Source organism: Charadrius vociferus, unplaced genomic scaffold, assembly GCF_000708025.1.
Source record: "Charadrius vociferus isolate BGI_N301 unplaced genomic scaffold, ASM70802v2 scaffold1413, whole genome shotgun sequence".
NCBI classification, from domain to species: Eukaryota; Metazoa; Chordata; class Aves; order Charadriiformes; family Charadriidae; genus Charadrius; species Charadrius vociferus.
Window position 1 is genome coordinate 113314 of NW_009647827.1, and position 14700 is coordinate 128013.

The window sequence follows — 14700 nt, forward strand, 5'->3', positions numbered from 1 at the left end:
TTTCAATCCCTGCTCAGTGACAAACATTTTCTGTGGGGGATTTCAAACTACTCATTCAGTTCACTTTCCTGTGATCACGGTAACACATTATACAAAACCCAAAATTGCAATAACTAGGAATTATTCCTTCTTCTGCTTCTTTTTTTTTCATATTATCATTATGTCTTTAAATGAAAAATAGGCAGATGAAACACGAACAGAAACCACTCAAATATATGGGGAAATTTCCAAGTTCTGCAGAGAGCCCATTTTTGTTCTGTAACTTGTATGATCCCCATGAAACCAGATGGGAACACCCAATCATAGGCATTATATTAATACAAATTATACACTAAGGTAAGGAAAAGAAAACAGGAATATAATCCTTACATATCGAGATGGCTCTTCCTTGTTTTGGTCATTCATGTCAGTGGGAATGATCCGTGTGGCCATTGGTCCCTTGGCAAACGGTTTTGGTAACTGGCCTCTGAATTCTGACAGGATGAACTGGAGCTGCCAGCTGCAGAGAACAGTGTCAGAAAGCCCAGCAGGAAAATGCAGGAGCTAGTAACATTTTGTGTGGACAAAACCAAAAGCATAACCAAAGACATTTCATTCCTGAGGGTAGACAGCCCTGCTAGAGTAGCAGTCACATTACAAATTTTCAGTACCTTATGGCCAACATAATCCGCTGAAAACAAACTTTAGAATCCTTTGTTTTGGATATACTGGTGTCAACAGAGATACAAGGTCTTGAAGGTTACTCCCACAAATACTTCTTATGAGAAGCGCCCCTCCTTATGAATCTCACCAAATTGCACCCTTTACATTAAACAACTTACTTGTCTGGCAGGAGAAAGCTGCTTGGAAATCTGTGCCACTCCTTTCCCACGCAAACATTAACCGGTCTCCCCTCTGGCACAGTGTGAATACTTGGGTCAGTAGCAATCCTATGAAATTCTGGGTACAGGTCCAGGGGCCCATGGTAGCCTATGGAAAGCAGAAAGTTGTAAATAAGGCTAAAGAAACAGGTGATATTTACATGACTGCTTTTGAAAGACTACAAAAAATTGTTCAGACATAACTTTTGAAATGATAACTTCTTGAATAAATGAATCAGCCTATGCTAAAATGTGGCTGGATTCCAAAGCTCCTGCTCCTTTTAGAAGGCCTTGTAGCCCACCACCTTTATTGACAGTCTCCTGTCCTGTCAATGGCTACCATCAATCAAAAAAATATTGATGAGGTGGGAAGGCTGACTGCATGGCTCTGATTCAAGAAAGTACTTAAGGACCATATCTAATCCATCTTCATTAAGTACACGTGCACCTAATTACAAGTTTTAAATAGGAAAATGCTTTTTCAAGTGGGATCATACATTTGAAAGTTGAAGTATCTGCTTTAATATTAGTCTGGGTACAGGTTTTATATCAGTATAGTTGTACTGGATGAAGGTGAAGGGCAGCAGATTTTTAACTGACCTAGTGATACATTCGTACATATATGAATACATACATATGTTCATACATACACGTATGAGTATGCATACACATACATACACACATATAATCATTCATTAATGGTGACCATTAGAACTTACTCATTTCCTTGCAACACTGACATCCAAAGTTTCAATGTTCCTTATTTCTACTGTGCTAACTTTGGCGGGCCCTAAGACTAGCCAAGACCAATACCCAGGAACGCACAGAACAAGTCTAAAATACCAACCTCTGAATAAGGCAACAGAGCGTGACAATGACAAAAGGCCAAAGAGGAGGACAGTCCCCAGAGCCAGCCAATTGGAGGAGACCGTGTAGTGTTCCAGACGGTAGCGCTGGAATACGAAGTGGTAACATTTCTGAGGAAAGATTTTAAAAAAAGAGAGTATAAAATTATTCACACACTGATACGTTTAGCAAAATTCTATTTTTCATAAGGACCTTACAGGAGTGCCTGCATCTCCCATGAGATCTTTGGTCTTCATTTTCTCATTCAGACCCATAAAAAATGCACAGAAACTCACACAGTTCAGTCACATTTCCTAACTGATAATCGAGGTATTTAATGACATTTTCAGCTCTTTTCCCCAGGAAGGCCTCTAGTCAAGCTGTAAAGTGCTCTCTACCAAGGCTCCAGCTTGGTTTGTCCCAGGTGAACCAGCAGCAAGTGTCCCTTTCAGACACTGCTGTAGAGCTTCCATACACAGGCAGACCTCATTTTCAACACTGGACTGACTTCCTCTCAGTTCCACGACCCAGATTTACTGAGTGACCTATGGTTGTTTACCCTGTCTGCACAAACTACAGCTTTGAAGTGGATAAAAGAACACACAGCACATTCTGCATCCAGTTTTAAACACAAGCCACTCTGAAATTGTTAAAAGAAAAGCCTTTTGGTTTTTTCAAATTTAAAAGCCTTTCTGGGAATACTGAGGAGGAACTACGTCCAATACTTGGCTTGGTCCCTCCCTCCTGCTCTGCCTTTCTGCAGGAGCAATTACTCATTTCCTATCCTGATCTGGTTTCTCTTCCTCTTGTCTTGTTTGCATTTTTCTCACAACAGCCAGATCCACGTGGTTTGGAGGAGCAGACTCTGACAAGCTTGTACTGCTCGTGGGCAATCAGTTCCAAATTCTCAGCTGAATGCCGAATAATGGACCAAATGTCATCAAACAGTGTTAAACTATGCAGGACAGAAATAATACACTAGATTTTCCTAAAGCCATATTTGGCAAAGGTCCTAAACTGCTGCCCTCTGATGAATGTTCTGATGGCACGTAGCAATTCTAAGTCAGAGAACTGCTCAGTCATAAAACTGCTGACATTAGAGAGCTTGATCCTGTACGAATGCAAGGACTGAAACTCATCTGAGGTGCTCCCACTGAGCACTGCAAAGCATCACCAGTGATGAGAGATCAATAGTCAAAATAGCAACTGACCAGGAGAAGAGTGAGAGTGATTTGAGGGGTGCAAGCAATGCTGGTGGGGAGCCCAGGACAGGAACAGCCAGCAGTGGTGCATAGCAGGACAGAAGAGTAATAGCAGAATGAGGCTGAACAGCTGGAACAGGCTCTAACAGGGACTAGTGACTGCATTCCTGCGCTACTTTAACAGAGGCAAGATGAATAATTTTAAGCTTTGGGAAGGTTTACAGCAATCTGTAGTAGTGCTTTACTCTATGAAGTGTTTCAAGTGATATTTACTAAACATCTAATTTTTGGCTCTTCCAAATATCTGATACAATTTCCTAATGCCTAAACAAGACCACTTTTCCTTTTTCAAATCAGTGAAGGATTCCTGCTAGGATACAATAGATTGCATTTCCTACACACACACACATTCCTGCCCCTTAAAGCTTGTATAACAGCAGACAAAGGAGGCACAATGCTATAAGCAAGTTACTAATCCTCATGACACCTCTTGGATGTTTTGTTGTATTGTATTGGCACTACAACATCACAACTGCTCCTCACCAGAAATTCCCACTTGGGATCGGAGAACAACTCAAAGTCATCATGAAATAACTAGTGGCAAGGAAATATGCTCAACCATTTATCACTTCACACAATCCCAGACAAGGTCCTAATGTGATCACCTTATAAAACCATGAAATTTGATCTTTCTTTGCTGGGCTGTGAAGCAGTCTGCACTGAAGTCCAAAATTATTAGATGAGCTCATTCTGTATGACACTCAGGAGGGAAATCCCAAATATTTTGGAGTTTATGTCTCATCTTACAGTGGGCTAATAGTTTTCCACATACTCTCAATCAACCTGTACAGGAAGATTATGGTTTAATTCGTAAAATCAGCAACACACACACACACTTCACTATTAGTACAGCTGTACATTTTGCTTCCACAGCCTAAACATGTACCCGTGAAACATGGTTCAAAAATTAAAACTGTACCAGCTAACAGATTAAAGACAATGACCAAAAGTTATGCATAGGACAGCCCTGAATTGTGTAATCACTGTAGATTGTGTCACAGACACAGACATTCTGCAAATGTTCCCAAGCTTTGGGAAGCAATGTTAAAGAAGTCAGCTAGCAGTTATGCTTCCTAAAGGTATGAGCTTATTAAAAAAAAGTGTTCACTAAAACTTACCTGAAGAGCAGACAGAGCCACAGCACCGCAAAGACAGATGAGGGGATAGATGGGAAAGAGAAACCTCTCTTCTTTGTGGGGCTGACTGAAGAAAATCATAATCCAAATGTACATAGGAGATAGTGTCAGCCAGTAGGGACGGCCCAGATTCTGAACTGAAAGAAAAAAACACTCAGCAAAGTAGTAATGTAAGAATGAGTTTATCCTATTCCCTCTCTATTCAATAGCCCATTCTTCAGACCCAAACCATTGCCTTCAAAGACAAACACACCATGTTCTGATCAGCCATGTTGCTAAAATCCAAGTAACATGTGCAAACAGTCCGTATAGAATTTTGATAAGAGAATTTTTGTAGATTCCTACAATACGAACCATTTCAACAGACCTCAGAAGACCAAAAGCAGAAAACAAGGGACTGAGTTACTGAATCCAAGCAAGAGACAAAACCCATCAAGTACTGACATGTCTAAACCGGTAGTCAGAAGTACTAGATTTCCTGCTATGTATTATGCTATACATACAAAGACCAGAAAGGATCTCCTCTGGACCTACCCTTCCACTTACAAATGGTTGTTAAGCGACTGATGTTTCCACAACCTTCATTGCTTCATTACAAAAATAACAGCATGAGAGGTCTCTCAGGCACCTTGTGCTTGACGGAGGAAATAACTGATTCAAAAATAACAACAATTACCCTGAATTTTAGTCACGCTGAGGAGGGTTCTACAGTGCCTGACAATTTTCAGTCCCTATTCTGCCCCCTTGCTACTCCCAACAGCAGAATTAAGCAATTAAGCTAACGGCATTTCACAGACAATAAGAACAAAGCACTCGGCAGAATCGCTCCTGCTGTTAAGTACAAGAACACCAAGTGAACAGTAGGAAATCTGGCATTTACAGGATCTCCTACCGAGCTTTTACTGGTTTCTGACAGTATATCAGCCATATCCAAGGAACAGATATAAGCAAATACCCATTAACATACATTTTCAGCAAGGATGTTATTGTTTCTTGTATTCAGTAAAAAATCAGACAGCAAAGCACTAACTGGACTGAAGAATCTGAAGGCTGCTGCTGCTGCTTAATGGATCTTCCATAGGAATACAGCAGAGAAGAATTCACGCTTCCTCAACACCTTTTTCCTCTCTAGAGTCACTTGCCAAATGTCATGTGTTTAAACTGATGTCATTTTATTTAAGAAAAAGCCCAGCGTGAAGTAGGGAATATTCTGGTTCCTCCTTTCTCTACTCTCAGTATATCCACACATATGTGGACACTTCCCCAAGCATGGGGTAGCAAGACTGTCCTGCCACAGCTCAGTCCTGCGAGTTGAAGAGTGCCTTTCACAATGCATAGAAGAGTCCAGGTTCAATCCCAATATCAGCGGCAGCAGCAGAGACCAGAGGATGCCTATTTGTATGCTCAGCCCCAACAATCAAAAAGGAAATAACTCCTCTGTTCTCTCAAGCTGCTGCAGAAAACATTCTGGCAGTGGTATAAAAAAATAACAATGGAAGAGTCAGCAAAAGGTTCCCCAAATAACTATAAAGGCTACCATTTCCAGCTGCAGGTAAGATGGAAACAACAATGGGTTCATAGTTTCTTTCCCCCTCAAGATTTCTGACAGGGCTATTTCTAATGCGTTTGCATGTCTGGCTGAAGGCTATGCGCCATACAACTTGTTCAGCTTACTCTGGGTATGGATAGTTCAGCCTTGATAACACATTGTTCTTTTTTGAGGTGAAGGCAGGGAACACAGGAATCATCCTTAAAGAGAAAAACATGCTTCTGCCCTTCTGCAGACAGCACTTAAGTAGATGCATCTCACTGCATGCTCTTTCTACACAGCAACTCCATTCTGAAGTCAATACTGAACTGAGTAATGAGATCTAGGAACTTTCCTATTATTCCAAAGGCCTTCCCTGAACCTAGTTTCACTTCCAATAAAGGAAAGCTGCTCTTTGGCAGGCAAGCTCTCCCTTTAGTAACAAGGCTGGGATTCAGGCTGTCTGTGTTTGGCTCTCACAGCTGTCTTGTGCTCACCATGAAATTTCTGAAGCAGACATTCCATGAGACAAGTCAGTGGCAGCACAAGCAGCGCCAAAATAAATGCCACGTTAAAATTCAGAAAGCCGTTGATGAAATAGAAGGACCAGGGTTCCGTACCTAAAGGGTGAGAAAAGGAAACAAGAGTTTTTAAACACAAACATGTATGAGATCTAGATATAACAGCAGCTTTGTTCCTTCTCTGACTGACACAGACTGAGATAATCAGCAGCAGACGTCAATTCTCCCCATTGCAAGTATACTGGAAATGAAGAATGGAAAAGGTGTGGACAGAAGATCTTGCAGCTGGACACAGGATGCAGTCCCATGGAATGAGCCAGAGCTATCTCAAAGCAGTCTCATGTTTCTGCCCTTCACCTATAAAACTGCCATAACAGTGGCATGAGAGTTAGTCAATAGCCATACAAAAGCAGCAGAGTACCCCACAATAAGGTCTGCCCCAAAAACTTCATTGTCTTCCTTTTCAGAAATTATTTTTCTCCTTCCTTTTTCACTGGATCATAGTCACATCTGCTGCTCATGAACCATAGGCCACTCTAACAGTGGCACAGAACTCACCCTTGCGTTAAGAAAGCCTACACAGTAAGAAAGTAGAGGTGGAAACTTGCAAAACTAGGAAATTTGACACTAAATTCTTTCTTTCTAATTGCAGAGAAATAACAGAGGAATAAAACAAAAACACACGATGTTAATAAGAGATCATTATAATTCTGGAGTGATGACGTATACTTCATGTTGGCGGAAACAGAAAATGTACTAAAAGGGAACAAGAAAAAAAGTTCATGTTCCCACTTCACCCCAAAGAAGACTCTGCCACTAAAGTTCATCCAGAGGGTAGTTTTGGTACCTCCTTAGAGTCAGCACTATTTAAAATGTCCCTACTTCAATTCGTTCTTACTGTGTAGCTTCAAGCATGAGCAAGCCAACTCTGCCTCCTAATGTGACATACTCGGGTATTGGTTGCAAGCTTTGAAGGATGTAAACTGAAAGAAATTCCAGTCCAACTGCCATTTATTTGGACTCCTAATTCAGGATGCTTAAAATCCTGAACAATAAGGAATGCCAGTTCCTCTCCACACATTTGCCACTCTCTCAGTGTGATTAGCTCAATCAGTCAGTAAATGACACACGGGGGCTTTAATCACTGCACTGTTGTGACATGTGTCACATGCCGCAGCAATTTCCTGCAATCAGAGCCACTTAAATAGGGTCCATGTTGAAATTCATCAGACAACTGAAAAGCAGCAAGGAAAACCCGAAACCTCTGCAGCTCCTACAGCTAAATATGATTAGAAGCTGCACTAGTAATGTCAGAAACATGTCACTGGAGTTACTAAGGACAAGTCCAAGCAACTGTGGTTCATTTAGGAAACCTTTAGCTATTAGTGCTGAGAGCAAATAGCAATTTGGATTTTGGGGAGTAGGAAGCCTTAAGGGAGGTGAATTATTAGAAATTCACCTTCTCTCTCCCTCCACCTGCTTCATAATTTTTGCAAGTCGCACATGAGCAGAATCCTCAGCCTGTGAAAGGCTGAATATGGGATACGGTAGATTGAAAGATCATGTCAAGTGATGGACATGACAGACTTATCTGTATGGCAACACTGCAACAGTGCCAATGTCCCTTCCTCCTCCTCTAGACTCTGTTGGTGACTCTCAATATTTAAGGACAGCAATTCTAAATAATCACTGTGACAAGTCTTCAACGTGTGCAGAAAGCAGATAATTTTAGGACTGAAGCATACTACCCTTCCTAAAAATCAGGGCTGCTGACTGGGATACACCTGTGAGGGAAAACCTGCCTGGGGTATCACACTGTAAATCTTCCAATGGACATGAGAAAAAGTGTGGGTAAAGGGGGCTTTGGTTTCTTGCCATCCCTGCCACCTCCAGATTTTCTTCTACGGCAATACTACAGGTTTCTGAAGACTTACATCAGGGTTAACGGTGGTTAGGCCACTCTAGTAACTACTTTTGTGGAGCACCAAGGCCTCTCCTTATATAAAAAAGGACTGGAACTGGGTTCCGTAGGCTCCTTCCCCACTCCCACTGCTCTAAACAACAACGTCTTTATCATAAAAGATGCCAGGATTAGATAGAAAGCATCTGAAACTGACGTAAACTGTTACCCTCCAGTGTTTTCTGGCTACAATTAAGATGTACAGCACAGCCAAGTTCCAGATCTTTAAAGGACAGTACCAGGGATGATACTGTCTCCCTTCTACCTGCCCTGGCTGCTATGGAAAGTAAAGGAAATTAATTATGGCTCTTTCTACTCTCGTAGATTTGGTAGCCTGGGACTCAGGAATGAAGGACACTTCATGAAGCACAACTCCTCCACAATCCAGATACAGCCTTAAAGGCCCAGAGGTGACCCGTGGGACTCTGCTAATAAAAAGGTCAGCTGGTCTGAAGCACAGCTTTAACAAAAAGGCTACTTTCTCAGATTTTTTTGTAGTGTGACTGAATTGCCCTTAAGGGCTAAGCACTGGAACCTCCCCTCCTTCTCCAATGAGGGAATTTCTTCTCTGAGTGAGGAGAAAAAAAAAAAAAGTATGGGAGGAGAACAGTGCATTACACAGGCATATTAAATAATTCACAGACACCAGGCAAAAAGCAATAGGCTTGGTCACTGTGATGACTCACCCATTCAGGGGCATTCAGTCTCAATGCCTCCCAGGGCAAAATGCTTTTATTCTTGTTATCCACAACGACTCAAGGTGATCTGAGAAAGAACTGCAATATAAAAAAAGAACAACCCCATTGCATACAAGAAGTCCTGGCCCAGAACGTCTTTCAGGCAGGGAGGAACAGTAAAGAACTCTCCATGCACAGCACTGATGGGAACACGCTTCCACATCATTGCCTTCAGACCATGACAGAAGATTTAACTTCCTGCAAGTATCCCACATGCTAGAGCTGAGCAAATGTGGGCTGTAGGAGAGAGACTGATGAAAGCAGTGGGAAGAACACTATGGCCCATGTGTTCATGGCACTATGGTTCCATGGGGATTGCCAATTGTCAGACACTGAGCCAGAAACTGGTTCAAACTTCATGCTCTGTGACAGACTCCAGGAGCACTTCTAGAAATCAAGCTCAAACACAATTTAATAGAAATTAAGAATCTACCATGCTGCTGACAACAGCAATGGTGAGGGCAGCACAGGACAAAGCAGAGGAGTTGTAAAATAGGCTTAAGCTAAGGTGCCTCACCCTGTGTTTGTCACAGGCTAAAAGCCTGCATGTAGACAGGAACTGTAGCTCAGCTGTTAAGCAGTAACTAAGCCACAATAATTTGATCGTGAGTCACAGCCCTCATTCTAAGCAAGTCTGATTCAGTGCTAGTATAATAAACAGTCTGCTTTCTGCATTTCATTTATTTTCACTCTATTTAAGAACCAGGACACAACAGAGAGAGGTGTCATACAAACAGCTCCAGCACATTCTGCCCAAGTTGAACAAAGCTTCCCAAAGTGCCATCGCACTGCAAGTCACAGCCAAGGCTCTGAACACAGGAAGTGGGACAAAACTTTTGTCACAAATTGTGCATTCTTAGAACATATGTACCCAAAACCATCCCAAAGCCTCAAAATCAGGCTTTGGGATGTACACTTAGAAGATACTTTCCCTTGGATGCAGAAATGTAATCACCCCAGGAAAATATGCATTGCACAGACTGTATTGATCCAGAAGAAGTATATTGCTAAAGACAAAAAAAAAAAAAGGTAAAAAAAAAAGTCGAACCTTGTCTCCAGAACTCCAGTCTGCAGGCAAAAGAAAAAATACTGCGGTGCTTACACTGAAGATGATATGGGTTGATGACCCTACAACCTCCAGCAGTCCCTGCTCCCATCATGTGAAAGCTGGGAAATCCCAGTTCCAAAGCCAAAAGGCATTGGCCAGCCTTTCATCTCCCCTGATAGTGCTATTTCTCCCAAGTGTTTTGAAGCTCTCTAAACACACAGCTTGTCCTGGCCACATTGCATTAGAGAGCAATTTCAAGCAGGCTCTTTTACTAGCCTGAGGATGTTACATGAACGTCACTATGAATAAAACACTTCAGAATAGATTGGTCCCTGGAGGCTTCTGGAAACAACTCATGCACCAGTGTGGAAAAGGTCAGGTACAAGCCCATGCCAAAACCTATCAGGGACAGAGCCTGGAGTTTCCTTACAGAAAATTCACAGCAACAGGCTTCAGAGCCTTCCTGCAGAGATGAAGAACCATGGCAAAGCAGCTGTTGCCTTGCTGTGTCACAGCACAAGTAACAAATCACCACTCAGCACCACCCAAAACAGCCCTTCAAATGAACCAACAAATATGGCCTGCAGGGCACTGCCAGAGAAAGCCTTGCTGCTCACCACTGATGAATCCCTCCTAGAATATCTCAATGGGGCTTAAACAGATGACACAGATGACAAGAGACCCTGCATCCTAAGCTCCTTGAAGTCTCCACCAGCCCCTCTGAAACCCTGCTTATAATACTTTTCTACTTTCCAGCTCTAGAAGTACATGACATGAACAACTTAGTGCAGCGGCAGCTCCCAAAGAAACAACACAGCATTGACATCAAGGCCTGAGATTTGGGTCACACAGTATTCTAAATGCCCAGTACCAGGTATTTGCCTGCCGATTAGATGCCTTTATGGTAACCCTCAGATTCCGCTTCTAGCAAAGGCCAGGCCATACACTGCCAATACGCAAGGAGATTCCCAAGGCACAGCATGGACTTAGGAAGTCTGTGAACTGAAAGAACTATGGATTCTCCACTGTTACCCACTTTCCCAAAGTTCTGCACCCTGACTATGAGGAACAACAGCCAAGAACTCAATTAAAGCTGACAAACACACACATGTATCACTTGTGCATCTTGCGTAGCATCCAGACACGTTTGCTACTAACAGTTCTCTGCTGTGACGCTGAGACATCTCACGACCGTTTACAGAACTTGAAAGTGAACAAAAGCAGCTTAACTCGCAGCGTGGAGAAATCCTACAGTTACCTGCGGATTCCCAGCTCGAGAGAGACATCACATGGCAAAATGCTGGAACTGCAGCCCTTTGGAGCTTGCAGGCTGTTTTTGCTTTGGAGTACGTCAGAAAAAGGATCGTCAATCAAGACCTGGTGGGTCACAGTGGCAAGACAGTAGCAAGAAAACCGCCGTCTCCCTTCCTGTCTTGTTATCTTAAACTCACCATAGAGATCAGGTCCGTGAGAGGTGAAGACATTGTATAAAACAATGTTGAGAGGTGCAACTACCAGCTTCCCATAGTAATAGCTGTCCACAACTACCAAGGGCACCTGAAAAAAAGTATCTATTATTTAAAGTGCCAGAAACTTTTGGCTGGACTGCCCAAAAACTCCATGTGACTTTCTTAATGGAACCCACCCCTTCTATTGCAATCCCAATCCATTCCCTCTTTGTGTTGTTACAGACACTTACCAAAAACAGGATCAATGACACCACACACCAGTTTAGGAAACTTTTCCACCTCTGCTTCAGTATCAACAAGTCAAAGGCAATAGGAAGCCTGAAACAGAGACCAGGTATCAACTGGAGACTGTCTTTGCCCACTGCAGGTTTTCCTGCCCCTTCAAAGCAAACAAGGCAGTAGCTGAAAGAGAACCATCACTTCACTGGGCTCCATATTCTAGTCATCCAACTCGAGTCTTACTCTTACTCTCAGTGTGTTTGGGTCAGGAAATTTTCCCAACCTAAGTTCTTCAAAAGCAAAGAAATCGGGCTACGGAAGCCTGTAGCAATGATCCTGGACTAGGTGGGCAGCTCAGTCCCTGCTAGTTTCTTCCTCCAGCTCTCCAGCACCTACCTTCTCCCCAGCCAGGCAAGAAACACTTGACAAAGTACAAAACTCCTGAGCCCCCCTCTCCTTACCCAAGAGCTGCACTGAAGGGCCAGGCCAGAAGGGCTCCAGCGGCCACCCCCAGCACTGCTACAGAGGTCTTGTCCATATACCAGCCAGTCATGGCAATCACCGTGGTGTACATGCAAAAACTGCTTGGGAGGAAAGCTGAAACACAAGGAAAGAAAGGGGTTATCACAGCTTTCCCACAGCGGGAGAACTGCACAAGGCCAAGATCAGGCTAATCATCTCTCATTTGTTCCACTGGAGCTGGCATGCTATACTGGACACTGTCATTTCAGTGAAAGCAAAAAAGAAAAAGAGGAATCTTCTTCTTGTTCTGCCAAGACCAGAAATACTTCCTTTAAGCATGAAGGCCTCTTTCCTTGGTGTCACGCCGCAGTGGTGACCAGTTGACAGCGTCCATGGTTACCACTTAAAACACTTGTTGCACTCTCTATATTCTGCTAGATTGAGAAAAGTGAAATGAACCTGCTCAAGTGTCAGCAGAGAATGTGAGGTGGAAAGTTGAAGAACGAGGAGACCTATGACACTGCAAAAACAATGAAGGGAAAGTCCTGTCTCTACTCACCATAAAAAAAAAAAAAGGTAAAATAGCAAATCTCAGCATTCATAAGCTGTGGTATTTTCCTTTAAGTTTCTGTATGCATACAATGCAGGAAACCTTTGCTCAAAGTGTCTCTTTGCACTTTACCCAATACCTACAGCAGGTGTTTTACAAGTCTTACAGTGGTTGGCTAGGCAGATGGGTGCGACCAGCCAGAAAGGACAGGACTCAAAGGCAAATGACAATGCCAAAATATGACCCTCCTTCCTTGGATTAAAATATGTTCAAGGAAGGTAGGCCAAGACCCTGTTTAAAAGGCATGGCCCATTGCAGAGAGGCTGGAGGCAGTAATAGAAATAAACATGCCCTGGAAATGGAAACATACAAGAGAGTGATACAGGGAACATCATTTGAATCAACACTTACTCTGTCATCACACCTGCCATGAGAAATACTTGGAACAGAACACAACAAACAATTGCTAGAGAGGTATTTAGCGCTGTGGATTTTCTTCTCTCTGGACCTTTGGCTTCTCTCTTGGTCTTTGGTTTCTATGGAAAAAGTAATTATTAGCATCATTGCTAAGCAAACTTACCTGCAGATGAGCAAAACATCCCAGTGCTGAGTACTAAGAAGGCCAACATCAGCCGGCTCACATGTAGCCCAAACTTCTTGCAGACGGCCCTAAGGAAGCAAGAGAGAATTAGAGACCATACGAAAATATCCTCAGTACATAAAAGAACAGTACCCAATGCATGCAGAACCACCAACAACCCGTGGAGCATCCCAAGAGCTTGAAGGTGGGTGATTCTCATTACCCAGCTGCTGAAGGCCACCTGAAGAACAGTATGACTGCCTCCGGCCTGGGATTTCACATCCTAAGTTTCACTAGTGCAAAACTCTAGAAGAGACTAGTCTTCTGCCAGTGTCAGTTGTGCTCCTGCAAATCTCAGGAATTTAGGGAGTCTGCACTGCTGTAGCAACATCAATCTATCTCAGATTTTCAGCCCTCGCAAAATCCCATCATGCAAAAAGCCAAAGCTCACATTCTTAAAACCAGGCTATTGCCAGCATAAAAGTCGTACAAGGTAATAGTTTGAAAGCCACAAATGAAAAGGCAGCAGGTAAAAAAAAAAAAAAATCCAGCTTAGACAAGCTAATTGTATGTTCAGGCTACTGCTTTTGGTGAATGTAAACACCATTGGCAGATTCATTACAGACAGCAACAATCAATGTATTCCACTAAAATTCACTATGATAAGCAAACACGGCACCAGCCTCTCCTCCAACAGAGCTCAGTTTGCAACGCTCCCACCCTGCTTGCTGGTATCAGTGAGAAAACACGTGTAGTCAACAAAGTGCTGGAGTGGAGATGTGGGTGGCAGACCTGAAAATACAGTTTTGTCCTAACAGTGGAATTCTGGCCAATATTTCATTAAGTTATCATGAGAACACATACTTTCAAAGTTCACTGTGAAGTAGCCCAATGTACCAGACCCATCTGCAAATGAGCGTCAGAGTGTATTTCCTGTGGCAATAACCGAATATGTTACTCACGTTGCTTCAAAACGTTCACTGTAGACAGCTTCTAATACTCACTTGTAGAAGTAGAGTTCACAAATGCAGCTCAGGAAGGCCAGGAAGCATCGGAGGAAATAGAAGATAAGAACCTAGGAGACATACTCAGAGTCTGACCAAGGTTTGCAATGAAGCTTATGTACCTGTTACTAACAAGTCTGTCCCAAAAACAAAAGTTCTGAACAGGATGGAGCAAGTTTGGCAGTGGTGGATGAGCCTATTCTTGTAGACCCAGATCCTGCATCAAGGGATGCTGAAGATCCCAGCAGCTCAAGGCCTAGCCCTGATGGGGACTGAAGTCCCTTACAACACAGAAAGTGAACACAGTCCACCGAACTTACCAGAACCACCCCTCTTCTGTTTTCTGTTGTGCAGAAACATGCCAAGTATGGCAATGGATATGCAAGCAGACTGCACATTCAGTGCTTTTTCTTTTACATTTCTGTGAGTTCAGTTTACAATATCCCTTGCAAAATACTAATTTATTTTTTATAGTGTATGGGAAAAAAAAATCAAAACAGTCATTGATAGCTGCCATA

At 42.8% G+C, this 14700-nt stretch overlaps 1 protein-coding gene across 1 annotated transcript in view; it reads right to left on the reverse strand.

Moving 5' to 3' along the window:
* ALG9 (ALG9, alpha-1,2-mannosyltransferase) overlaps nucleotides 1–13368 on the reverse strand; it is a 31287-nt gene extending 17919 nt beyond the window's left edge. Inside the window, exons 1-9 of the mRNA XM_009882442.1 lie at nucleotides 13179–13368; nucleotides 12048–12183; nucleotides 11598–11685; nucleotides 11350–11455; nucleotides 6130–6252; nucleotides 4087–4241; nucleotides 1708–1837; nucleotides 822–969; nucleotides 370–499 (exon numbers count right to left, since the gene is read on the reverse strand). Of these exons, the coding sequence (XP_009880744.1) occupies nucleotides 370–499; nucleotides 822–969; nucleotides 1708–1837; nucleotides 4087–4241; nucleotides 6130–6252; nucleotides 11350–11455; nucleotides 11598–11685; nucleotides 12048–12183; nucleotides 13179–13368 (1206 nt within the window). The remainder of the gene's footprint in view (nucleotides 1–369; nucleotides 500–821; nucleotides 970–1707; nucleotides 1838–4086; nucleotides 4242–6129; nucleotides 6253–11349; nucleotides 11456–11597; nucleotides 11686–12047; nucleotides 12184–13178) is intronic.
* Between the last annotated feature and the right edge of the window lie 1332 nt (nucleotides 13369–14700).